General features: G+C 37.3%; 1 protein-coding gene across 1 annotated transcript in view; it reads left to right on the top strand.

The window, feature by feature from the left end:
- The first annotated feature begins 409 nt into the window (after positions 1 to 409).
- LOC124958814 (POTE ankyrin domain family member G-like) overlaps positions 410 to 22,803 on the top strand; it is a 40,035-nt gene continuing 17,641 nt past the window's right edge. Inside the window, exons 1-7 of the mRNA XM_047517302.1 lie at positions 410 to 499; positions 2,364 to 2,470; positions 3,890 to 4,027; positions 6,097 to 6,158; positions 7,100 to 7,170; positions 9,638 to 9,786; positions 12,323 to 12,398. Of these exons, the coding sequence (XP_047373258.1) occupies positions 479 to 499; positions 2,364 to 2,470; positions 3,890 to 4,027; positions 6,097 to 6,158; positions 7,100 to 7,170; positions 9,638 to 9,786; positions 12,323 to 12,398 (624 nt within the window). The 5' untranslated portion in view covers positions 410 to 478. The remainder of the gene's footprint in view (positions 500 to 2,363; positions 2,471 to 3,889; positions 4,028 to 6,096; positions 6,159 to 7,099; positions 7,171 to 9,637; positions 9,787 to 12,322; positions 12,399 to 22,803) is intronic.

Here is a 22,803-nt window from a genome sequence, read left to right as displayed (position 1 = left end):
CTAAATTTTAATTTTGTGATAGTGTGTACATCTTCCTGAAAAGTCCTTTCATTTTCATAGGACTGCTCTGCATTATGCCTGTGTCTATGACCAGCCCAAAGTGGTGACACTCCTGATAAAGATGAATTCTGATGTCAATATCTGTGATGATGACAAGAGCACAGCACTCATTAAGGTAGATAGTAGCTGAAGATGGGTTTGAATAGAATTCTAGAATGAAGATGCATTTTGTTTTTCACTCAAATGTGATTAGTTGGTAAACCTGTGGCACATTAAACTTGAATTCCTGGAACTGACGATCCTTTCCTTGGTGCAATCCTGACAGGCTGTACAATTGCAGGTGGAGGAGTGTGCCATGATTTTGCTGCAGTCTGGTGCGGATCCAAATGTGATGGACGCCAGTGGCAACACTGCCCTGTACTATGCTGTATACAGTAAGAACACGTGCACAGCAGCAAACCTGCTTAGGCACAAGGCGATGATTGAAGCAAAAAACAAGGTATATTTAGATCAACTTTATTTACAATTATTTGAGATCCATTTCTTTTAACAGTGATACACATGGGCAATTTCAATATTTATCCTTTAAAAGAAATACTGCAAGTTACAGTTTCCTTTAAAGTAAATACTTATTAAAAGAAGAGAAATTTTAGATGTAATTTTTTGCAATAACCTTATGAACCAATTTTTTCCAATAAGTATAAAACAGTGCAGGAGAGCAGAATGTGCCTTGGAAATATGCTTCAACTGTGTGTATGTGTGTGTGTGTGTGTGTGTGTGTGTGTGTGTGTGTGGTGCTGGGGATAGCAGACGGGTGCTTTTACCACTGCCCACATGGCCAGTCATCTTTTTTTTCATGGTTTTTAATTCTTTTTTTATTTGCTTTTTAAATTTGTTCTTTGTAGTGATACATGAGAGTGAAATGAATTTTGACATATCGTACACACTGGAGAGCAGTCCTCTCTTAGTTTTATTTGAGGCAGAGTCTTGCTAAAATGCCCAGAGAGGTTTTCAGTTTTTATTCTCCTACCCAAATCTACTCAGCAGCTGGTACTTCAGGAGTGTAACCCTGCACCCAGCCTGAAATTGGACTTGATTTTAAAATGCAAACCAAAGAAAGACTTTGATAAGCAAGCAGAATTTCATTACTGTTGACAAGTACTATAAACATGACTTATCTCTCAGTGTTTAGTCTCAATTAGGGAAAAAGGCAAGTGAAAGAAATGAGGAATAAATAGACCTATATGAAAGTTATGTAGTTGGGGAAAAGGAGAAAAAAGGGTCTGGTTGACTTTTGAAAACCATTTCCATTTGCATATGAACAGGGTCTTTTCACATTTGTGGAAAATAAGAATTCCTGTTTGTGAGTGAAACTTTCAGACTTGGAAACAAGCACAGGGATTCATTTTAGGAGGAGTCAGATGTGAGGTTGAGGAGATGCTACAGAAGAGGGACGAGTAGATGATTGACCGTCAAAGTGTCCATTTCTGGCAGAGGGAGCTACCTGTAGAAGAGTTTAAGCCCTTCTATGAAATCTGTAATGCCTTACTGGGAAGGGGGAGAGATTTTCATTTTTATTTTTGATAGCATGACAGACAATGGCATTATTACTGGACAGGTCTCCAGCTTTTCCCCTGCCTGGGAAAATCATGGAATCTTTTCTGTACATGCCTATCTTATACATAACTGAAATGAAAATGATCATTTAAGAGCTCCTAGATATTAGAGCTCCTTGAAACTCTAATTCCTAAAGTATTAGTGATTCCCACCAATGATTGTTGCCCCATAGGCATTAAGAAATGTTAGATCCCTTTCTCACTGGATGTAGGATGTATCATTTTATAATATTTCAGAAACAGATGATCAAATAATCTTTCTGTGCTGCTGTAGTACTTCTGGGAAAGTAAGTATGCTTCAGAGTATAGAATGAGAAACCCTGCTGTGAAGATGAGCATCTAACTCATCCATTCAATAGAAATATTTCAACATTTTATTACTGAATATTCAGGTTCTTGGCTACCCAAGTCAAAGATAGAGCCCCTGCCCTCAAACAGGTCTTGGTTTAGTTGTGGAGCGATCGTATTAGTACATAGTACCATGGTAAAAGGAAGTTTCCTGGAGTCAGTCAGTGTTTCCAGTGAGTTGTGGAGATGGCTGAATGTTCTTTTGGCACCATAGGCAGGGGAGGGCCACCTCAAAGGGAAGGAGCAGCACTTGTCAAAGTGCAGGTCTAAGGAGGAAGAGCTACTGTGTGTTTCTCTCTTTATTATAAGCTCATTTTCATATGGTCCTTTATATGATTTCCAGTTCAGTTGTTAGAATATACACCTGTGTGAATCTGAAGTGTTCCTGTTTTCTTATAGGACAGCCTCACTCCACTATTACTTGCTCTAAAAGAAAACAATCAGCAAATGGCAGAATTCCTAGTGGACATGGGAGCTAGCATCCGCGTGACGGATCATCAGGGAAGGTACAGTCTTTTACTTTTCTTCTGCTCCTTTTGACCTTAGTGTGGTGTAAACTAGTAAGAATACATGAGTCAGAAATGTTCCATTAATGGGAAGAAGTCGATTATCTTACAATGTTTAGGACATCATAAGCACTTTCAGCATAAACCGTCAGTCATCAATTATTAAGGGTGGGTAACACAACAACAGTACACAACATTATTCTTTTACCATTGCAGTGAAGAGAGATGTTTTGTTATTTATCATCAGATTTTGTTGCAAATATGCTTTTCTAATTAGTTAATGATATTTCATAGTATTTTGATTAGCTTTGAAAATTGGTCCTTTTCATTGGCATTTGAGTATTGAATTTCCCATCCTTGTCATCTGATTTTTAAACCTCTGCTTCTTTTATACTTGCCTTTACATTCTGAGGTTTAAAGTAGTGTTCCAAATTATTTTGTCTTCTGGATGCTGTTTGAATTAAATTGCTTTCCATGAAAAAGATCGATACTGGGGTGTCTTTATAGGACATTTGATTGCTATTATCTGCTGGTGTTCCTATTTTTGTGTGTGTGTGTGTGTCTTAACAAATTTTGATGTTGTTCTTAATTGGAATGGTGATATTTAGGAAAAACAGCCTAAACTGGTTAATCTTTGGCTTCCCTCAAGAAAAGTCATACTTTTTTGACAAAGGGAAAAGTTATAGTCAACTATTGAGCTTATACAAGACTGGGTTTACTTACTTGTTAGTTTTTACGTGAGAGTTGTACTACCTTGGTAATATTAACTTTCAACAAATATGTTTTGTGTTGTGAAAAGGAGGATAATATAGCCCTATGAAGTGGTTGTAAGTTTTATACATAAGCACATTGTTTGTAGCCTACAATATTTTATCAAAATCATTACATGAAATACCTATGACCAGCATTCTGAAGCCTATTTTCACATGAATATTATAATAATATATTTTAATAAGTGTACTCTCATTATTCTTATAAACGTATTGTCAGTGTATTATTACTATCATTACTCTTCCAATTTTAATCCTGAAGTTCAGTTTTATTTCTTAGATTTTCAGCTGTTTATGAATTACAGCACAAGACTGTATTCTAGGCAAATAGTAGAGACTCATTATCTTTAGTTCATCCCTATTTCAAATAAATGACTTTAGCATAGTGCACCAAAGGACATTAAATTAGTAAATTCTACACTGTATGACCCGAGTGGGTCAAGACACTTCCTGTATCCTCCTTTTATCCCTGAAGTTCTTGTACGTAGATGAACCCTGAAGAGCTCTAGAGGTTTGTTTCTGTTTGCATGTGCAAATGGTTAATGTTACAGGGACAGGCAAGATATGAAACTGGTAGTATAGATCAGGTGAGCTGTTGGAATAACTTCATTAGGGTTCCTGAGGTGAAGTTCTTTCTCTGCTCTTTTAGAACATCACTGATGCTCGCAGCAGGACACAAAAGCAAAGGAACAGTCAGTCTGCTTCTGGAAAAAGGAGTTGACGTGTGTTTGAAAGATTGCTCTGGTAGGACCGCATTGTCCTATGCAGTCAATTGCAATGATAACCTGTGTTTACATGAAATGCTGCTTAATATTGAAAGGAGGATTGAAGTCATTACAAGAATTGCACCTTCTACATGAGGTTTCAGCTGAATTCTGGTAGTTCTGGTAATTTGGCAAAGCAACCATGAAACCAAGATCACTAAACAAAGTTAGAGAAGTCAGGTGTTGCAAAGGTTGTAGTTTTCTTTCAGAACTTTGTTCCAATCAAGAGCTGGGGCTTGACACTACGGACTCAAACATGTTACACAGGTTCTCTTCTTTTGTGTAGAACACCCAAGCCCTACCTCAGGACTTTGAAGAGCTTATCGTTATTAATCCCAGTATCTTCCAGAACCCCTGTGCATGGGGTTCCAAGAGTGTCACCATTTGATGTTGAATTAGTTACATTTAATAAGAAATCTTGTGCATTTCCTGTTAAGAGCTGGTACCTTCAACCATACCCCCCTAATTTTTTCAAGAAGCTAAGGCTGTCCTTTAGTCAAGGAAAACAACCCTCTTTGACAAGTAGGGTAGAGGAAAGGACATCATTATCACTCCATTGATACTACTGTTACAATGATGCTCTTGAAATTTTCTCTTGCATTTAGGTAAAAAATAACCTCTACTGCCAGGTTGCACTAACTGATCCAGACCCCCTCACTGTTCATGGTAATGCATGCATAGACTTAAAAGTTAGACACTTTTTGAATTCGTGTTCGTTTATGCTTCCTCACTATTCCCAAAGTGGAATCACAGGCATTGGCATCTGGACCTCTTATTTCATCCACATACAGTGAGGAAACTGACCTTTCCCACTTAGTGTCAGAGTTACGTGGAGCTGACAAATTATTTGGGACTTTGATGCTGAGTTATGCTATGAGGCATCATTGTAAACCTTCAGATAGGTTCCAGAAATGTTTCAGGAGGTGATCACCCCTGTGTTTCTTCTGTGCCCCCAGATCTGCACCCAACGAGCCTTTGCATGTGTTGAGAACTTTTTCTTTAGTCATGGGAGGAGCATTATCTTCCTTCCCTGGGGTGGGTTCCATCATTCCATTGTCCCTCAAGTGATCATTTTCCTGTAGTAATGAAACTCTCCCAATGGTATATATCCCTCAAGTTTTTTCAATTATTTTTAAATTAGCCTCATGAGGAGGACATGGAGCACAATTTTATGAAATTGAAGAAAACTTGAATTTAAGAGAGCTAAACTTCATCATGTTTCAGTACTCTTTCCACATATAGCCGGGTTTTGCATTCCAAGTCACTGGATGTAAATGTGAAGATTAAGCATTATTCTAGCAAAGGAGCTGGTGGTTCAGAGTTTGAATAGGTAGGGAAGGAGTAGGAATAGTCCAAGTCATGTGTCAACATTCATTATTTTTCTGCCCTGGGTGTGACTGATTGATTCAATCATAGGTGACAATTATATTGTTTAATGGGATGATATATTTATAAATTGATTTACCAATCATTACGTAGCTGACTTCTCTGAAATTCTAGATTCAAAGAGTAACTGATGACCCAAGTTTGGACTTGGTCTTTTCTGAGTACTTCAATATTGAAACATGAGGGAAAACACAACTTGATTCATGTTTGCAATTCCTATATATTTCAGAGTAGGGAACAAATTACTACTCTGCTTTCCTCTTTCTCTGAGCATGGTTTTATAACATCCTATTAAATCTCCAGCCTGGTGAACTGAAGCAGTAAAATCCATATTGTTGAAGGAAAACTTGGGGAAATGACTTGTTTAACAACAATAGGCTGGTGCTTAGAAGCTGGAACTTCTTCTAAGTTCAGGGTACTTTCTGGCCCGGAAAGTCATGGATAACATGACATTATTGAAAGTGCCAGTATCATGTGCCATACCATAAGGTCTTTGATTTATGTCTGCCTCACTTTCCCTTTGTGTCCTCTCATTACTATCTTAAAAATTATTTGTTGATTTTGGAAACTTGAAGTGTGTGTGATAAAGTTCTGTTAGTAGATTTGACTGTGTGATCTGGTCTTATTCATTTGATATATATGCAAAATGTTTTCCAGATCAGTATTAAAAAAGTAATTTTATTTATTACTTTTTTGCACATATCAGTAAAGAAATAGCTGTTGTATATGAAGAAAAGCAACGTGAAATATTTCAAAATAAATACCCAGGTAAGACTGTTCATTAATTACTCTTAATAACTTTTATGTATGTATATATGTATGTGTGTGTGTGTGGTGATGAGGATTGTGAACCCAGTGCCTCACATGTGCTAGGCAAGCACTGTGCCACTGAGCCACAATCCTAGCCCTGTAAATTACTCTTGGTTCTACTGGCCTAGATAAAAATGGAAGTGTACAATATTGAAACCACAAAACAGCAAACTAAAATATCAAAGAATGAATTCTATTGTAAATATAACCAGTGGTTTTTTTGATGGTTTTTAATTCAGTATGACCTAAGAATATAAGGTTTAAATTTGTAAGATGAAACAATATTTTCTATAGTAAATATCCAAATTTTCATTCTAGTCCTGAAATCATGTATGTTTTCAGATCAGTAAGAAAGAGTTTTATGAGTTGTGTTGTCTCATTAGTTTCATTTTAGCCAATTATAGTCCATGGAAAATCAAAAGTTCCTTTTAGTTTTCACAGTATATATATTAAAATTTTTGAATAGATACTATGACACCGTTATCTATGCCACAGGCCAAGTGATTTGTGTCATCACAATAGGATGAAGTATTCTATAAATCTTATGGACTCTTCTCTTCAGAATAGAATCAAACTTTGTTTAGTGTATTTTCAAGATGTTTAAATTAGGAACTAATATACTTATCCTGTTGCATTCAACTTTAGCTGTTTCTGGTGTTATGGCAGCTAGGTCTTGCTGAAATATACAGTGACTTTAGCATCAGTAGGTGCCTTTTTACAATTTAATTACTTCTTTGTGTATCTCAAGCATCAAAAATTTAGGTGATGGTTAAAGTTAAATTCTTTGAGAAAATAAAAGTAGACCTTTGTCTTAACTCTTTTTATAGTTTTATAAAGACTCAGTTTATACGTATTCTAAGTTGCTTCTTTTAACTAAAAGTATATGGATTTGTCACCAGAAGTACTTGCAGGAAAGACATCAGAGGAAGAACAGGCAAGACTTGATGTGTGTGAAGTTAACGAACTAAAGGTATATTTTCAATGACTATTCTGTTTTAATCATGTTTTCTTTGTTTTCATAATGAAGATAAGGCCAAGGGAAATTATTGTTGAGCCTTGCCCTTTAGAATCAAAAAATCATAGTTTGATATTTAATATTAAAACAGTTTTAGCTGGTTGTCAAGTTAAAATATTCTTAAAATCTACAATAACTTGTAGTCAAAGTCCATCCTTGGAATGGAGGCATTAATTCCTCTGTATATTGGATGGACTTCCATTTGTCTAACATTGTTACAAACTGCAGAGGGCCCCTGGGAATTTGAGTCTCAGGTTGTGGGAAATATTCTCATAATCTCATAATCTGTGCTCCTTAATCATCTGAAGGTGTTCTGTCATTTGTCCAAGTGGCCTGTGAACAGGGAAACGAATGCAGTAGAGGTGGTTGGTAAAGAGTTGTTACTTGCTCAGAGTATCTTGCTGTGTTAATTTAGAGAAAAACTGTTTTCATTTAAGAGAATATCGGGAAGAGAGTGAGAAATTGAGATAAGAGTGAGTAGGGATACAAAAATGTATTTCAGTTTGAGAATCCCACCTAATATTCTGAATGTTTGTTGTGCTTCAAGGTTATAGGTTTTTTTATGTTTTGTCAAAATATTGAAAGCATGGTTCCAGGATGACTTTAGATACTTAAAAACTAGTTGGGGGTCGGTGGGCCAGGTTTGAAGGAACTAGGGTTGGTAGTAAAGTGGCATGCGGGACAAGCTGGATTGTAGGAAGGTGGCTAAACTATTTGTCACGTTAGGGGGACCTGGCTGACCATGTCCAGGGGACCCAACTTTCCTGGGCCCGTGGATCAGGGCCAGGTGCTGGGTCCTACTGGTTGATGCTGAACCTTTGTGCCAGGCCAGGTGGGTCTCTTGGCCAAGTGACAGCTTGACATGCAGGGCTGTGGGCTGATAGTGAAGCTAAGGGTCTAGTAGGCAGAGCAGTGAGCTTGGTTGGGGGACTGGAGGGTTGGGAGATTAGTGAGTGGGTGGCCCACTGGTGATGATATTGGAGGTCCTGAAGACCCTGGGACCAGTGGGTGTTGGACTGAAGTGGGAGTCAGGGAAACAAATGTTTATGCTGCCACACTTTTCAGAAATCACCAGTCTCATGAGTTTTGTAGGTTTCTTTCATTCATCTGTGTACAGGATTTTCTTACATGATTAAATGTATTTCCATTTGAGCATTCCAGCTCATTTTGTATACATTTGTTGTGCTTTCATAGTTATAGATTTTCAGTGTTTGTCAAAATTTTGAAAGCATAGTTCCAAAATGACTTTAAATATTTAGAAACAACTGTATATGCTTCCACACTTAAAAAAAAAAAAACAGTCTCCTACATTTTTTGAATCAGCTGTTTACATGGTGGTGTTATAAAAAGATGTGTAAGTTTAGACATATGTGATTTCATCACATTAGGAGCCCACACCCCCAGCCAAACACTTGGTACATGACTTCCACATTAGAAGACAAGGTTTAAGGTACACTGAGTTTTATAGATAGAAACACAAAAGCAAAGAACACCCATTCAGAGATATTATGTAAGAGCTAACTAGAGGAGGCTTCCTATTGTTCTCCAATACATCCAATTACTCTAACTAAATTACACATGTAATGTATCTGATGGGATGAAATTTATCTGAATGATTTGATGAGATTTCTGACCCAGCATAGTGGAATCAATGGAATCATTCCCTTGGGGTTTTTCCCATAAAATGGTAGGTCATGACACTAGGAGTGTGGATGGGATCATTTAAACTTTCTTGGTTTTTCCCATATTATAAATAGAATATCAAGCTAGATATTTCCACATCCTCAGGCTGTGCGATTTTACTGACGGTTATTGATTGTGAAATCAGAAAACAAGCTCATTTTCCAGTGGTGTGTATTAGCAACTCTGCAGTTTCAGTCTGTCCCTCATTCTGTTGTAACTTTGACCTTAACTTCAGTGACAACCATTCCCATTTTTAAAACCCCAGAAGCCAAATGAGAAAAGTGTTAAAGGCAGTGGTGGAAAGAGTAGCTTAGTGTGGAAATGGGAAAGCTGCTTGTAGCTCCTGAAGCCCCATGAAGTCTGTGCTCTAATCTGCCTGTTGAATGTTAGATCAGGTACTAAAGACAGAAGAGGACAACAATCATGTTCTTCTTTTTCCTCCTGCCAGTCACATGGGGATTGAAAACATTAGGTGCCAAGAGAGGATGAAATTAAAGCATAGTATGAACAATGTCCCTTTTTATCTTTTGGAACATGGTTTCTTTCACTCAAAGACAAATGAAGCAGAATCTATAAATTGAATTGGAGGGTATTTAGAAAATTAAAGTAAGCACCTATTTCCTTTTTACGTAACGAAGACATGACAATTCCACAAAGCCAGGTTCTACTCTCAAGGAAAACAAAAATGTGCCTTTTGTTGAAAAGTATCATCTCTCTCACTCTCAATCTTTCCTGAAAGGATGAACAACACTGCAGGGGACCTGAAATAGAAAATATCAAAACCCCAGAAATGTGTGAAGGTGGTGGTGCTGCTTCTGCCTCTATTCATGATGAACTTCCAAAACCCAATAAACAGCACTTGGCTCTTGAGAAGGAACATCATGATCAGTAAGACTATGGAAATATTTCCCAGTAGATAGTAGTTATTGATTTTTAAAATGAATTCTAAATTGGGCTATATTTATGATTGTCAAATTTTATGCCTTCGTTAGGGCTATTAATCTTTGCATGAGTCTCAGAACAAGGTAGCCAAACAGGGAGGTGCCAGTTCTTTAATTACATTAAGCTGTAGTTCAACTACATTCATAAGTTTGTCATTCATGTAGTTATCTCACATGTTGGCAAATGTGAGGAAAATGATGTTCTTACACACTATTGGTAAATGGAATTTGAAAAACCTGTTTGAAGGGTGATTTTTGAGTATGTATCAAAATCTCAAGTATATCCTTCTTTTCTTTTAGAAGCTTCATTACTAGAATGAATCCTTCCAGGTCAGATAAATGTGACTTCAAATCATTACATGCATGCATATGATAAGGGTGACTGCATTTAGATATACCATATGTCCATGAAGGATAATATATATGCTAAGGATATTTATATAAACATGTTGGGGGAAACTTATCAACATTTGATAAAGGGTGTGTCATACTATCAATCAGAAATTGGAAAACATTTTTTGGCAAAATCTCAGGTAGTTGGTATTTTCTGCTCTGTGGATAATTGGGTCCTATGGGTGTGGCTACATTCCTCCCAACCTGCATGTATAGGGGCTGGGCTGTTCCTCAGCAGCAGAGTGCTTGGAAAGCATACAGGTTGCCCCCAGTTGGATCACCAGCACCACAGAAACCCTCTCCCCAACCACAAATATTAACCTATATAGGCAGTTTGCTGCATTTGGCCCACAGACAGTATTTTCTTGACCCCTTCCTCTATTGCGATGGTCATATGATTCCTGTTCTTAATTCTGTTTAAGTGGTGAATCACAGTTATTGATTTTCCTTAGGTCAAACCATCCTTGCATCTCTCGGAAGAAGATGCATGGTATATTATCTTCTTACTGTGCTTTTGCATGCATTTTGCATTGAAAATATGAATTTTTGCATCTGTCTTCTTTATCAGGGATATTGATGTGTAGTTGTCTTTCCTTGGTGTGTCTTTGTCAGGTTGTGGTATCAGGTTATGGGTTCGTGCAGTGTATCTGGGTGTGTGCCCTCCCTTTGAATTTCAGGGAATAATTTGAGAAAGACTGATGTTATGACTCTTTTAAAGATCTGGTAGAATTCATTTGAAAATCCACTGGTCCTGTCTTTTCTTGGCTGTTAGGCCTTTAAATGTGGTTTCAAGCTCATTAGTCGATGTTGGTCTGTTGAGGTTTTCTGCCTCTTCCTGGCTCAACATGGGCAGGTCATATGTGTCTAGAAATTTGTCAGTGTCTTCTAGATTTTCCAGTTTGTTAGTCAACATTTCCACAATAGTTTCTAATGATCCTCTGGATTTCAAAAGCATCTGTGCTATTATCCCCTTTCTCATCTCTGTTGTTGTGGATTCATACTTCTCTCTCTTCCTTTGGTTAGTTTGGCTATGTGTTTACCAATCCTCTTTATCATTTCAAGTATCCAACTCCCTGTTTTTTCATTTCTTTTGTATTTTTTCCCAATTTAATTAATTTTTGCTCCAGTCATTTTTGACCCCCATCTTCTACTGGTTTTGCAGTTAGTTTTTCCTTTGCTAAGGCATTGAGGTGTAGCGTATATGTTTACATATTTGGACCTACTTTTTAAAATTGTAGGTGCTCAGTGGTAAACACTTCCCACTAATTGTTTTCTTACTGTCTCAGGTGTATTGATTGGGGTCTGGGGATGTGGCTCAGTTAGGCAAAGTGCTTGCCTGGCAATCATGAGGCCCTGGGTTCAAATCCCCCAGCACCAAAAAAAAAAAAAAAAAAAAGAAAAAAAAGAAAAAAGAACACTCTAGAAATATTGATTAGTTTTATGTTTTCTCTTATTTCTTCAAAATATATCTTTCTTCTTTGGTCCATTCTTTACTTCAAAGAGTATTGTTCAAAATCCTTATGTTCATATTGTTTTCATTATTTTTCTTGCTGTTGTATTCTAAGTTAATTTCATTAAGGTCCGATAGTATGTGTGGGATTATATTGACTTTCTGTGTTACCTGAGACTTACATTGTGAGATATGAAGGAGAGTTTGGTTGGTTACAGGAATCTTGGCTGGGAATTGTTTTCCTTTGGATCTTGAAACATCTCATTCCAGGCCTTCCTTCATTTTGAGTTTGAGTTGAGAAGTCCAAAGTAAGCCTTGTTGACTTGCCCATCAATATGAGTTGGTGTCATGATTTTTGTTTTGGGTATTGGATGCAGGGGAGTTACCCACTAAACCACATCCCCAACACTTCTTAGTTTGGTCTCACTAAGTTCCTTAGGGCCTCATTAAAGTGCTGAGTCTGGTCTGGATCTTGCAATCCTCCTGCCCCAGCCTCCTGTGTTACTAGGATAACAGGTGTGTTGCCACCATGTCTGGCAGAATATCCTAATTTTAAAAAACATTTTGAAGTGCTTGCTTTCTACTGGTGATACTGAGGGGAAGTTTTGCAATTACTGACTTAAATTCTGTCACTTCACAGGGCAAAAATCAATATGGACAATGAGAGGGACATTGTCGAAGAGATTCTGCGCAATCAAATTTTCTATGAAAAGGAGGTGAGTATGGCAATAGAGAAAATGAATCCTCAGGTATTTTCTCTATTCCTCTTCAAATATTTGGAAGTCTGTATTTATATGAATACATATTTTGAAATTTCAGTATATATGTCATGAAAAATATTGAAGAGATGAGTTTTAATATGTATTTGTATGCAGTCTGTATTTTAATATACTCTTGAGATTGAGTGTACATGCATTTGGGAAGTGGTGGTGGCGTTTTCTAAATGAGATTGAATTCCCAATGAGAACTCTCTTCCAGGGATATTGCATATTGAATTATTTGACTTTCTGTTCATCATGGAAGGTTTTTATCTCATACTCAATTATGTAGGATTGTTTGAGTGGATACAATATGCTTGGTTTTCACCTAATTTTTTTTGAGGACATTAGAGATATGTTTCAAAGCCCTCCTGTCTTTTAATGTCGGCACTAATAAATTAGTTGAAATTCTAATTGGCTTACCTCAAAATGCAACCTCCTGTTTTCTCTTCCAGGTTTTCAAACTTCCATCCTCATTGTGTACATTAGACATTTTCTTTTTAATGTATTTTGGAGAGCATTGTATTCCTAAGGTTTAGGCAATTTTCTGATATCTTTTTAAAAACCTTGTTCATTCTCTTAGTCTGTGCTTAGGTGCCTTTGTCCACACCAGCCATTCTTAGATGTGTTCTCTTAATCTTATCCCAGATTTCTATTGTATTCTGTGCACTGTATCTTAATGTCTATTCTATGTTGAAAGCATTACTTTGCAGATAATAAATTTTACCTTCAGGGCTTGAGAATGTGTTTTCTGTGTGAACTAATCTTCCTTTTCTAGGAATACTCTTTGTTTCTTTTTTAGACTGACTCTCTTTATTGAAATATTTCTCATTCCATGTTTTTCTCTATAGTTCATTCCTTACTCTTTTTTCACAGTTCATCGATCATTTTAAATATAAATTTTAAAATTCCTTGTCCAATATTTTCTTCTCATTGTTGTCAGCGAGGTCAGTTGTTGAAATTTCTGGACTGTTGGGGTAGCTTGCTCCCCTTTTCCTCTTGTCTGCGTGTCTCCCCATGTTCTGGGATGATTATCTCTTTTACTTTTATGTAAGGAATTGTTTAGTGAGCTCCTTCCTCTTAAGTGCCCTGGACAGGGCAAATAGCCAGGTATTGTTCTCCTGTACCACGTGTATACTTAGCTGTTCCCAGTATCAGCACCACTTTGTGATCAGATATTAAACTCTTGTTTCTACAGTCACATGAGATCAGCACAATCTGCCAGGAGAACTTTGGGGGGAACATGTAGAAAATGCTTCCATGCTTCTTTCATCCAGGTATAAAATTGTAGTAGTAGTCTGCAATAAGTCAATAAATATGTTATTAAAGATAGTAAAATTACTTTTATAATATAGCTGCTGAAAAGAGAAGGAAATCATTTGGAAAAGTAAAGCAGAGAGAGAAAAGTTGGAAAAGTGTAATAGAAACCAAGGTATAAAAAAGGAAAGATGGGAAGGGTGAATGTGAGGCAGGAGCAGCTAACTCAAGAAGAAAAAGAGGGAGTGAGGAGAAAGTGTAATAGACCCAACCTAGGGAAACAAAGAGTTATTTCAAGTAGAGATAAAAGTCTAGGAGGCCCTCTCTTGTCCTTGGTGTATCTGCATACCTACTATGTTTCTGCTCAGTTACAGGGATGGTGCCTGATTTTTTGTGACTTCACCGCCTATTTAATTTTTTTCTGTAAGGGAGTGTATTTGTGTGACCTCTCCTGAAGAAGAGCTGTGTGAGTCCGTGAGTCCAGTGCTATCACATCCAGAATGGGCTCCCCATGCCTATTTTGGTGTGTGTGGGGGGTGTGGTGGTCTAAGAGGCATATCAGCCTCTTTGCTGTGGTGCTGGGTGTCTCATTGTGGGTACATAAGGATCTGAAATCAGGTCATAGGTCAGTGGGTTTCTATTAGGGTTCACTGGGAGGTAGCTAACACACATGGGGTTCACCTTTATAGGCCACTTTGTGGCTTTTACTGGCAATATGTATGCCCCTGGTTCTCTGCTGACTGCTTGGTGTTATCCTCAGGACCTGTCTTCTGTGAGTCTGAATGAGAGTTGAGTTAACTGGCAACTCTGGTACTTAGAACTTTGTGTCATCCTTGTGCTGGTGGGGCACATGCAGTATTTTCCAGGTTGCTATGTTTTTCTCACCAGCTGTTTTTGTTGTTCAGCCCAGGGGCCTGAGCCTGGGTGCTTGGAGTGTGTTATATGCTGCATCATCTGGTTGCTTCTCCTGGAAGCAGGAGTGCAGGATGCACGGTTCATGTCTATCACTGATGGCGTGGAATGCTGAGCACCCACTCCTCTGCACAGGGTCATCTTTCAAATAGCACAGAATGTTGTGACTGTCCTCAAGTGTGGGACTTGTGTTTGAAGGCTTTTTGTGTGTGATGTGTGGCACAGCAGGCTCCATCCTGGTTGATGTAGAACACAGGGGTACCACCCTGAGTCTGGGGCAGAGCATCAATTCACCTGTCTGTGTTTGAGCTCCTGTTGCCACTGGTGGTAATACTTTGAAGCCAAGTCACCTTTGCTGGGACTTGTGTAGAGTTGATAAAGTTACTTGCTGGTTTTCTGCTTCTGTGGAACCCCTGGCTGTGCAATCTCTGTGGGCTGTGGATGTCACAGAAGCCTCTACCCTGACTAGGACATCCCTCCATGGATTTTCCAGTCACCGTGATTGGGGATAGCATACCAGTCGATCCCTCCTATACTGAGCTCCTGCAAGATCTGAGTTGGATGTAATAATCCTTTGGTTTTACATCTTGAGATTTATTAGTCTTTATAAGGAAATCAGAGTCTTCCCCAATATGTTGGAATGTGGAACTTATATATCGTTCTAGCAGTTGCAAAGCCTCTCTCATTCCTAGGTCTTTGATCCACTTTGATTTGAATTTTGTGTGGGATGAAAGGTCTAATTTCATTGTTTTCTTTGAGTGGACAAATATGGTATAATCTTTACATCTATGAACATTATTGAGGGAAAAATAAGTTATAAATCTATGGACAGAATAATATAAACATATATAAAGAAAAAGTTATCTCTAAAACATACAAATGTATAATTTAGAATTATTCTTGTTATACTACATATGAGGAAACATATACTTTAATATACAAAACATATATGAAAACCTAGACACAGAGGAGGTAAATTACCACAAGGTTCGTAGTTGTCATTCAGTGTGTGGGGGTCTAGAAGGGAATGCACACACGGGGGCACAAAAAGACAGGAAAAATTTCAACCTGTTCTATACTTTAAGGTGCACAGAAGTTCTGCTTTTGTTTTCCTTATCTAACTGTGCATACGAGATAGATTCACTTCTGTTTATGCTAATTAGAAATGTAAAATCAAAGAAAAATGGGTCTCACTCCAAAGGAAATACATCAAATTGCTTTTTACCCAGATAAAGGTACACAAATGGGCAATAGAACAATTCATGTTTCCCCAAACGTGGAATAGGATAAGTACACTTATACTCAAAATTTCTAACAATAACATGAGTAATTAATGTTTGAAATGTGATATACAACAATATTCTAAGAGAAAGAGTCCCCTCCTCCAAACTGTATTCTATTGTATCCTAACTGATGTCATTAACTGAGTAAATTGAGATGTTAATTAAGAGAACCCATCAACTCAATGTCCATCTCTTTGAGTGAGGGCTGTATTTCTCATAAAAGAGTATTGTCATGGGTACTTTATTGTTGTTAAAGAAATATAACCTTTTATGAGGTTTGATTTACACATAATGTCTTTCATATTCTCAGTACACTTTAGAATGTCACAAAATATATGTCATGTAACTGTCACCACAAAACTTACAACATTTTCCTTACTCTTCAAAGATTTCAATATGATCATTTGCCATCAATTCCCACATTTCCTTCTAGGCCCAGGCAAGCATTGATTATCTTTCTATAAATAGTTTTTCTTGTTTAAGAATGTATCAACAAATCATAAAGTATGTATACTCCATGTTGATTTCTTTCACTCGGAACTTTTTTAAGATCCATTCATGCTGTTGCAGTTATCAGTTTTTAATTTCTTTTCATTACTGTTCATAAATTGGTTATACGGATATATCAAAATTTGTTTATTCTCTTGTTTGTGGACATTTGAGATCTTCCCAGTTTGAGCTCGTATGTAGAAAGCCATAAACATTTGTGTACAAGTTTCTGTGTCCATCAATGTTTTCCAATCCCTGGGGTAAATACCTTGGGTACCTGAATTTTTAAATGTGTATTCATGCCTGTGTTCTAAAATTGTTGCGTTATTTTACATTCTAATTAGCAATACCAGAGAATTCTATCTGCTCTCTACATCTTTTCCTATTCTCCTTGTAGTTTTTTTGTTTGTTTGTTTTCAACATTACTCTGTTTCTATTAACAGAAAATAAATTATACAGCTCATTGAACCCTTACATGTACAGCTTAAATGATAATAAAAAAAAAACACAAAATTTTTCAGTTTAGGTTTAATACCCAGCTTTCAACATCTCTATTTTTTTATGAGTGGCTGAAATATCTTTTATTTATTTTTTTTATTATTGTAAACAAATGGGATACATGTTGTTTCTCTGTCTCTACATGGCGTAAAGGCATACCATTTGTGTAATCATAAATTTACATAGGGTAATGTTGTTTGATTCATTCTGCCATGTTTTCCCTTCCCCCCACCCCTCGCACCCCTCCCCTCCCTCTATACAATCCTTCCTTCCTCCATTTCTGCCCCCCTCCCTAAACCCAACTCCAACCCCAACACTAACCCCTCCCACCCCCCAATATGTGTCATCATCCGCTTATTAGCAATATCATTCTTCCTTTGGTTTTTTGAGATTGGCTTATCTCACTTAGCATGATATTCTCCAGTTTCATCCATTTGCCTGCAAATGCCATAATTTTATCATTCTTTATGGCAGAGTAATATTCCATTATATATATATATCACATTTTCTTTATCCATTCATCAATTGAAGGACATCTAGGTTGGTTCCACAATCTGCCTATTGTGAACTGAGCAGCTATGAACATTGATGTGGCTGTATCTCTGTAATATGCTGATTTTAAGTCCTTTGGGTATAGGCCAAGGAGTGGGATAGCTGGGTCAAATGGTGGTTCCATTCCAAGTTTTCTAAGGAGTCTCCATACTGCTTTCCAGAGTGGCTGCACTAATTTGCAGCCCCACCAGCAATGTATGAGTGTACCTTTCTCCCCACATCCTCGCCAACAACCGTTGTTGCTTGTCTTCTTGATAATCGCCATTCTAATTGGGGTGAGATGGAATCTTAGGGTGGTTTTGATTTGCATTTCTCTTATTACTAGAGATGTTGAACATTTTGCCATATGTTTGTTGATTGCTTGTAGATCTTCTTCTGTGAAGTGTCTATTCATTTCCTTAGCCCATTTGTCGATTGGATTATTTGCATTCTTGGTGTAGAGTTTTTTGAGTTCTTTATAGATTCTGGAGATTACTGCTCTGTCAGAAGTATGATTGGCAAAGATTTTCTCCCACTCTGTAGGCTCTTTCTTCGCATTGCTGATAGTTTCCTTTGCTGAGAGAAAACTTTTTAGTTTGAATCTCTCCCAGTTATTAATTCTTGCTTTTATTTCTTGTGCTATGGGAGTCCTGTTGAGGAAGTCTGGTCCTAAGCCGACATGTTGAAGCTCTGGACCTACTTTTTCTTCTATAAGATGCAAGGTCTCTGGTCTGATTCCGAGATGCTTAATCCATTTTGAGTTTAGTTTCGTGCATGGTGAGAGATATGGGTTTAGTTTCATTCTGTAGCATATGGATTTCCAATTCTCCCAGCACCATTTGTTGAAGAGGCTATCTTTTCTCCACTGCATATTTTTGGCCCCTTTGTCTAGTATGAGAAAATTGTATTTATTTGGGTTTGTGTCCGTGTCCTCTATTCTGTATCATTGATCCACCTTTCTATTTTGGTACCAATACCATGCCGTTTTTGTTACTATTGCTTTGTAGTAGAGTTGAAGATCTGGTATTGCAATACCCCCTGCTTCACTCTTTCAGCCAAGGATTGCTTTAGCTATTCTGGGTTTTTTATTCTTCCAGATGAATTTCATAATTTCTTGCTCTATTTCTGTAAGGTACATCATTGGGATTTTAATTGGAATTGCAATGATTCTGTATAGCACTTTTGGTAGTATGGCCATTTTGACAATATTAATTCTTCCTATCCAAGAACATGGGAGATCTTTCCATCTTCTAAGGTTTTCTTGAATTTCTTTCTTTAGTGTTCTGTAGTTCTCATTGTAGAGGTCTTTCACCTCTTGTGAGAATGATTCCCAAATATTTTATTTTTTTTGAAGCTTTTGTGAATTGGGTAGTTTTCCTAATTTCTCTTTCTGAAGATTCATCACATATGTATAAAAATGCCTTAGATTTATGTGCATTGATCTTACATCCCGCTACTTTACTGAATTCACTTACGAGATCTAAAAGTTTTCTGGTGGAATTTCCTGGTTCCTCTAAGTATACAATCATATCATCACGTAATAGGGATAGTTTGAGTTCTTCTTTTCCTATTCATATCCCTTTAATTTCTTTGGTCTGTTTAATTGCTCTGGCTAGAGTTTCAAGGATGATATTGAATAGAAGTGGTGAAAGAGGGCATCCCTGCCTTGTTCAAGTTTTTAGAGGGAATGCTTTCAGTTTTTCACCATTTAGAATGATATTAGCCATGGGCTTAGCGGAGATGGCCTTTACAATGTTAAGGAATGTTCCCACTATCCCTAATTTTTCTAGTGTTTTGAGCATGAAGGGGTGCTGTATTTTATCAAATGCTTTTTCTGCATCTATTGAAATAATCATGTGATTCTTGAATTTAAGTCTATTGATATGGTGAATGACATTTATTGATTTCCTGATGTTGAACCAACCTTGCATCCCTGGGATGAAACCCACTTGATCATGGTGCACTATCTTTTTAATATGTTTTTGTATGCGATTTGCTAAAATTTTGTTGAGAATTTTTGCATCAATGTTCATTAAGGATATTGGTCTGAAATTTTCTTTCCTTGATGTGTCTCTGTCTGGTTTAGGAATCAGGGTAATATTGGCTTCATAGAATGAATTTGGGAGGGTTCCATCCTCTTCTATTTTATGGAATACTTTGAGAAGTATTGTAATGAGCTCTTCTTTAAAGGTTTTGTAGAACTCGGCTGAGAACCCATCTGGTCCTGGACTTTTCTTTGTTGGTAGACTTTTGATGACTTCTTCTATTTCATTACTTGAAATTGGTCTATTTAAATTGTGTATGTCCTCCTCGTTCAGTTTAGGCAATTCATATGTCTCTAGAAACCTGTTGATGTCTTCGAAATTTTCTATTTTGTTGGAGTAGAGATTTTCAAAATAGCTTCTAATTATGTTTTGTATTTCAGTCGTGTCTGTTGTGATATTTCCTTGTTCATTCCGAATTTTAGTGATTTGGGTTTTCTCTAGTCTTCTCTTTGTTAGTGTGGCTAAAGGTTTATCAATTTTGTTTATTTTTTCAAAGAACCAACTATTTATTTTGTCAATTTTTTGTATTGTTTCTTTTGTTTCAATTTCGTTGATTTCAGCTCTGAGTTTAACTATTTCCTTTCTTCTACTACTTTTGGTGTTGGTCTGTTCTTCTTTTTCTAGGGCTTTGAGCTGTAGTGTTAGGTCGTTTATTTTTTGAGTTTTACTTCTTTTTTTAAATGCGCTCCATGCAATAAATCTTCCTCTAAGTACTGCTTTCATAGTGTCCCAGAGATTTTGATATGATGTTTCTTTGTTCTCATTTACTTCTAAGAATTTTTTAATTTCCTTCCTAATATCTTCTGTTATCCATTCATCATATAATAGCATATTGTTTAATCTCCAGGTGTTGGAGTAGTTTCTGTTTTTTACTCTTTCATTTATTTCTAACTTCAATCCATTATGATCTGATAGAATACAAGGTAGTGTCTCTATCTTCTTGTATTTGCTGACATTAGCTTTGTGGCATAATATATGGTCTATTTTAGAGAAGGATCCATGTGCTGCAGAGAAGAAAGTGTATTTGCTCTTGGTTGGATGGTATATTCTATAAATGTCTGTTAAGTCTAAATTATTGATTGTGTTATTGAGATCTATGTTTTCTTTGTTCAATTTTTGTTTGGAAGATCTGTCCAGTGGTGAAAGAGGCGTGTTAAAATCACCTAGTATTATTGTGTTATGGTCTATTTGGTTTCTAAAATTGAGAAGGATTTGTTTAACATACATGGATGAACCACTCTTTCGGGCATAGATGTTTATGATTGTTATATCTTGCTGATTTATGCTTCCCTTAAGCAGTATGAAATGTCCTTCTTTATCCCTTCTGACTAACATTGGCTTGAAGTCCACATTATCTGAAATGAGGATGGATACTCCAGCTTTTTTGCTGAGTCCATGTACATGGTATGTTTTTCCCCATCCTTTCACCTTTAGTCTGTGGGTATCTCTTTCTATGAGGTAAGTCTCTTGCAGGCAACATATTGTTGGATCTTTCTTTTTAATCCAATCTGCTAGTCTATGTCTTTTGATTGATGAATTCAGGCCATTAACATTCAAGGTTATTATTGAGATATGATTTGTAATCCCAGTCATTTGGTTCATATTTAATTTTTTTTTAATTTTTGACACATCTTGATTCCTCCTTTATTTGACAGTTACTTTAGAATAATTCCTCCCTTTGCTGTTTTGCTTCTTTGTTTTTTATCTCTTCCTCATGAAATATTTTGCTGAGAATGTTCTGTAATGCTGGCTTTCTTTTTGTAAATTCTTTTAGCTTTTGTTTATCATGGAATGATTTTATTTCATCCTCAAATTTGAAGGTAAGTTTTGCTTGGTATAAGATTCTTGGTTGGCATCCATTTTCTTTCAGAGCTTGAAAAATGTTGTTCCAGGCCCTTCTAGCTTTTAGGGTCTGGATTGAAAAATCTGCTGATATCCATATTGGTTTCCCCCTGAATGTAATTTGGTTCTTTTCTCTCACAGCCTTTAAAATTCTGTCTTTATTTTGTATGTTAGGTATTTTCATTATAATGTGCCTTGGTGTGGGTCTGTTGTAATTTTGTGTATTTGGAGTCCTATAAGCCTCTTGGACTTGATTTTCCATTTCATTCTTCAGATTTGGGAAATTTTCTGCTATTATTTCATTGAATAGATTGTTCATTCCTTTGGTTTGTTTCTCTAAGCCTTCCTCAATCCCAATAATTCTCAAATTTGGCCTTTTCATGATATCCCATAGTTCTTGGAGATTCTGTTCATGATTTCTTACAATCTTCTCTGTTTGTTCAACTTTGTTTTCGAGGTTAAATATTTTGTCTTCAATATCTGAAGTTCTGTCTTCCAGGTGTTCTATCCTATTGGTTATGCTTTCTATGGAGTTCTTAATTTGGTTTATTTTTTCCTTCATTTCAAGGATTTCTGTTTGGTTTTTTTCAATATCTCTAACTCTTTATTGAAATGATCTTTTGCTTCCTGAATTTGCTCTGTTAACTGTTGATTGGTGCGATCATTCAATGCCTGCATTTGCTCTTCCATCTCATCGTTTGCTTCCCTAATCATTTTAATTATGTACATTCTGAACTCCCTTTCTGTCATTTCTTCTGCCATGCTGTTGTTGGATTTTATTGATGTAACATCTAGATTTGTTTGGGGCATTTTCTTCCCTTGTTTTCTCATATTGTTCAGGAATCAGTGGGTCATTAAGATGTGCAGATTTCCTCTATCAATTTATAATGTCCCTGAAGATTGCTAGTATATCCCCTCTTATCCTTCAGTAGCCTGAAGTCTTGGAGGAAGTTGATAATGCAGAGCTCCACGAAGAAGCTGCCTCTCTAGGGGTGGTGACCCTCAGGTGACGTATATTCCCTGCTAATGGGCAGAGGTGCCTCCACTTGTTGACCAATGGTCATCCAATGGGGAACTAGATTGCGGGCTGAGGCAAGGCCTGTTTGTGCCTGTGTCTCTGGTTTTACCGTCCCTGTGGGAAAAACTCCCCCGGCAGGGAGGACTCACTCGGTGGGGAGGTCTCGCTGGTCAGTTGCCCTCCTAGAGGTTCCCCTCAATCTACAACTACCGCCTGGGCTTGGCTGTCTTCCTCTGCAACGTTCCCAGGGGCCCAGACCTACCTCCTGGGCCTGGGAGCCTCACCCTTCTCAGGCGAGTCTCCTTAGGCTGCCTCTCCCAGAGAATCTGCCCACAGCCCTGGAAACTTCGCTCTGCCCCTAATGTGTGTCTCTGTGCGGCTCTTCCAGCAAGAAGCCACCTAGCTCCTGGGACCCTGCTCTGCACCTAATCGCCTGGCTATGCGGCCCCTCCTCTGTGCCGCCACCTGGAGCCCCGTACAGTAGCTCC

This window comes from Sciurus carolinensis, chromosome 11 (assembly GCF_902686445.1).
Source record: "Sciurus carolinensis chromosome 11, mSciCar1.2, whole genome shotgun sequence".
In the NCBI taxonomy this organism is placed as follows: Eukaryota; Metazoa; Chordata; class Mammalia; order Rodentia; family Sciuridae; genus Sciurus; species Sciurus carolinensis.
This window is presented reverse-complemented; position numbering and strand designations above follow the sequence as displayed.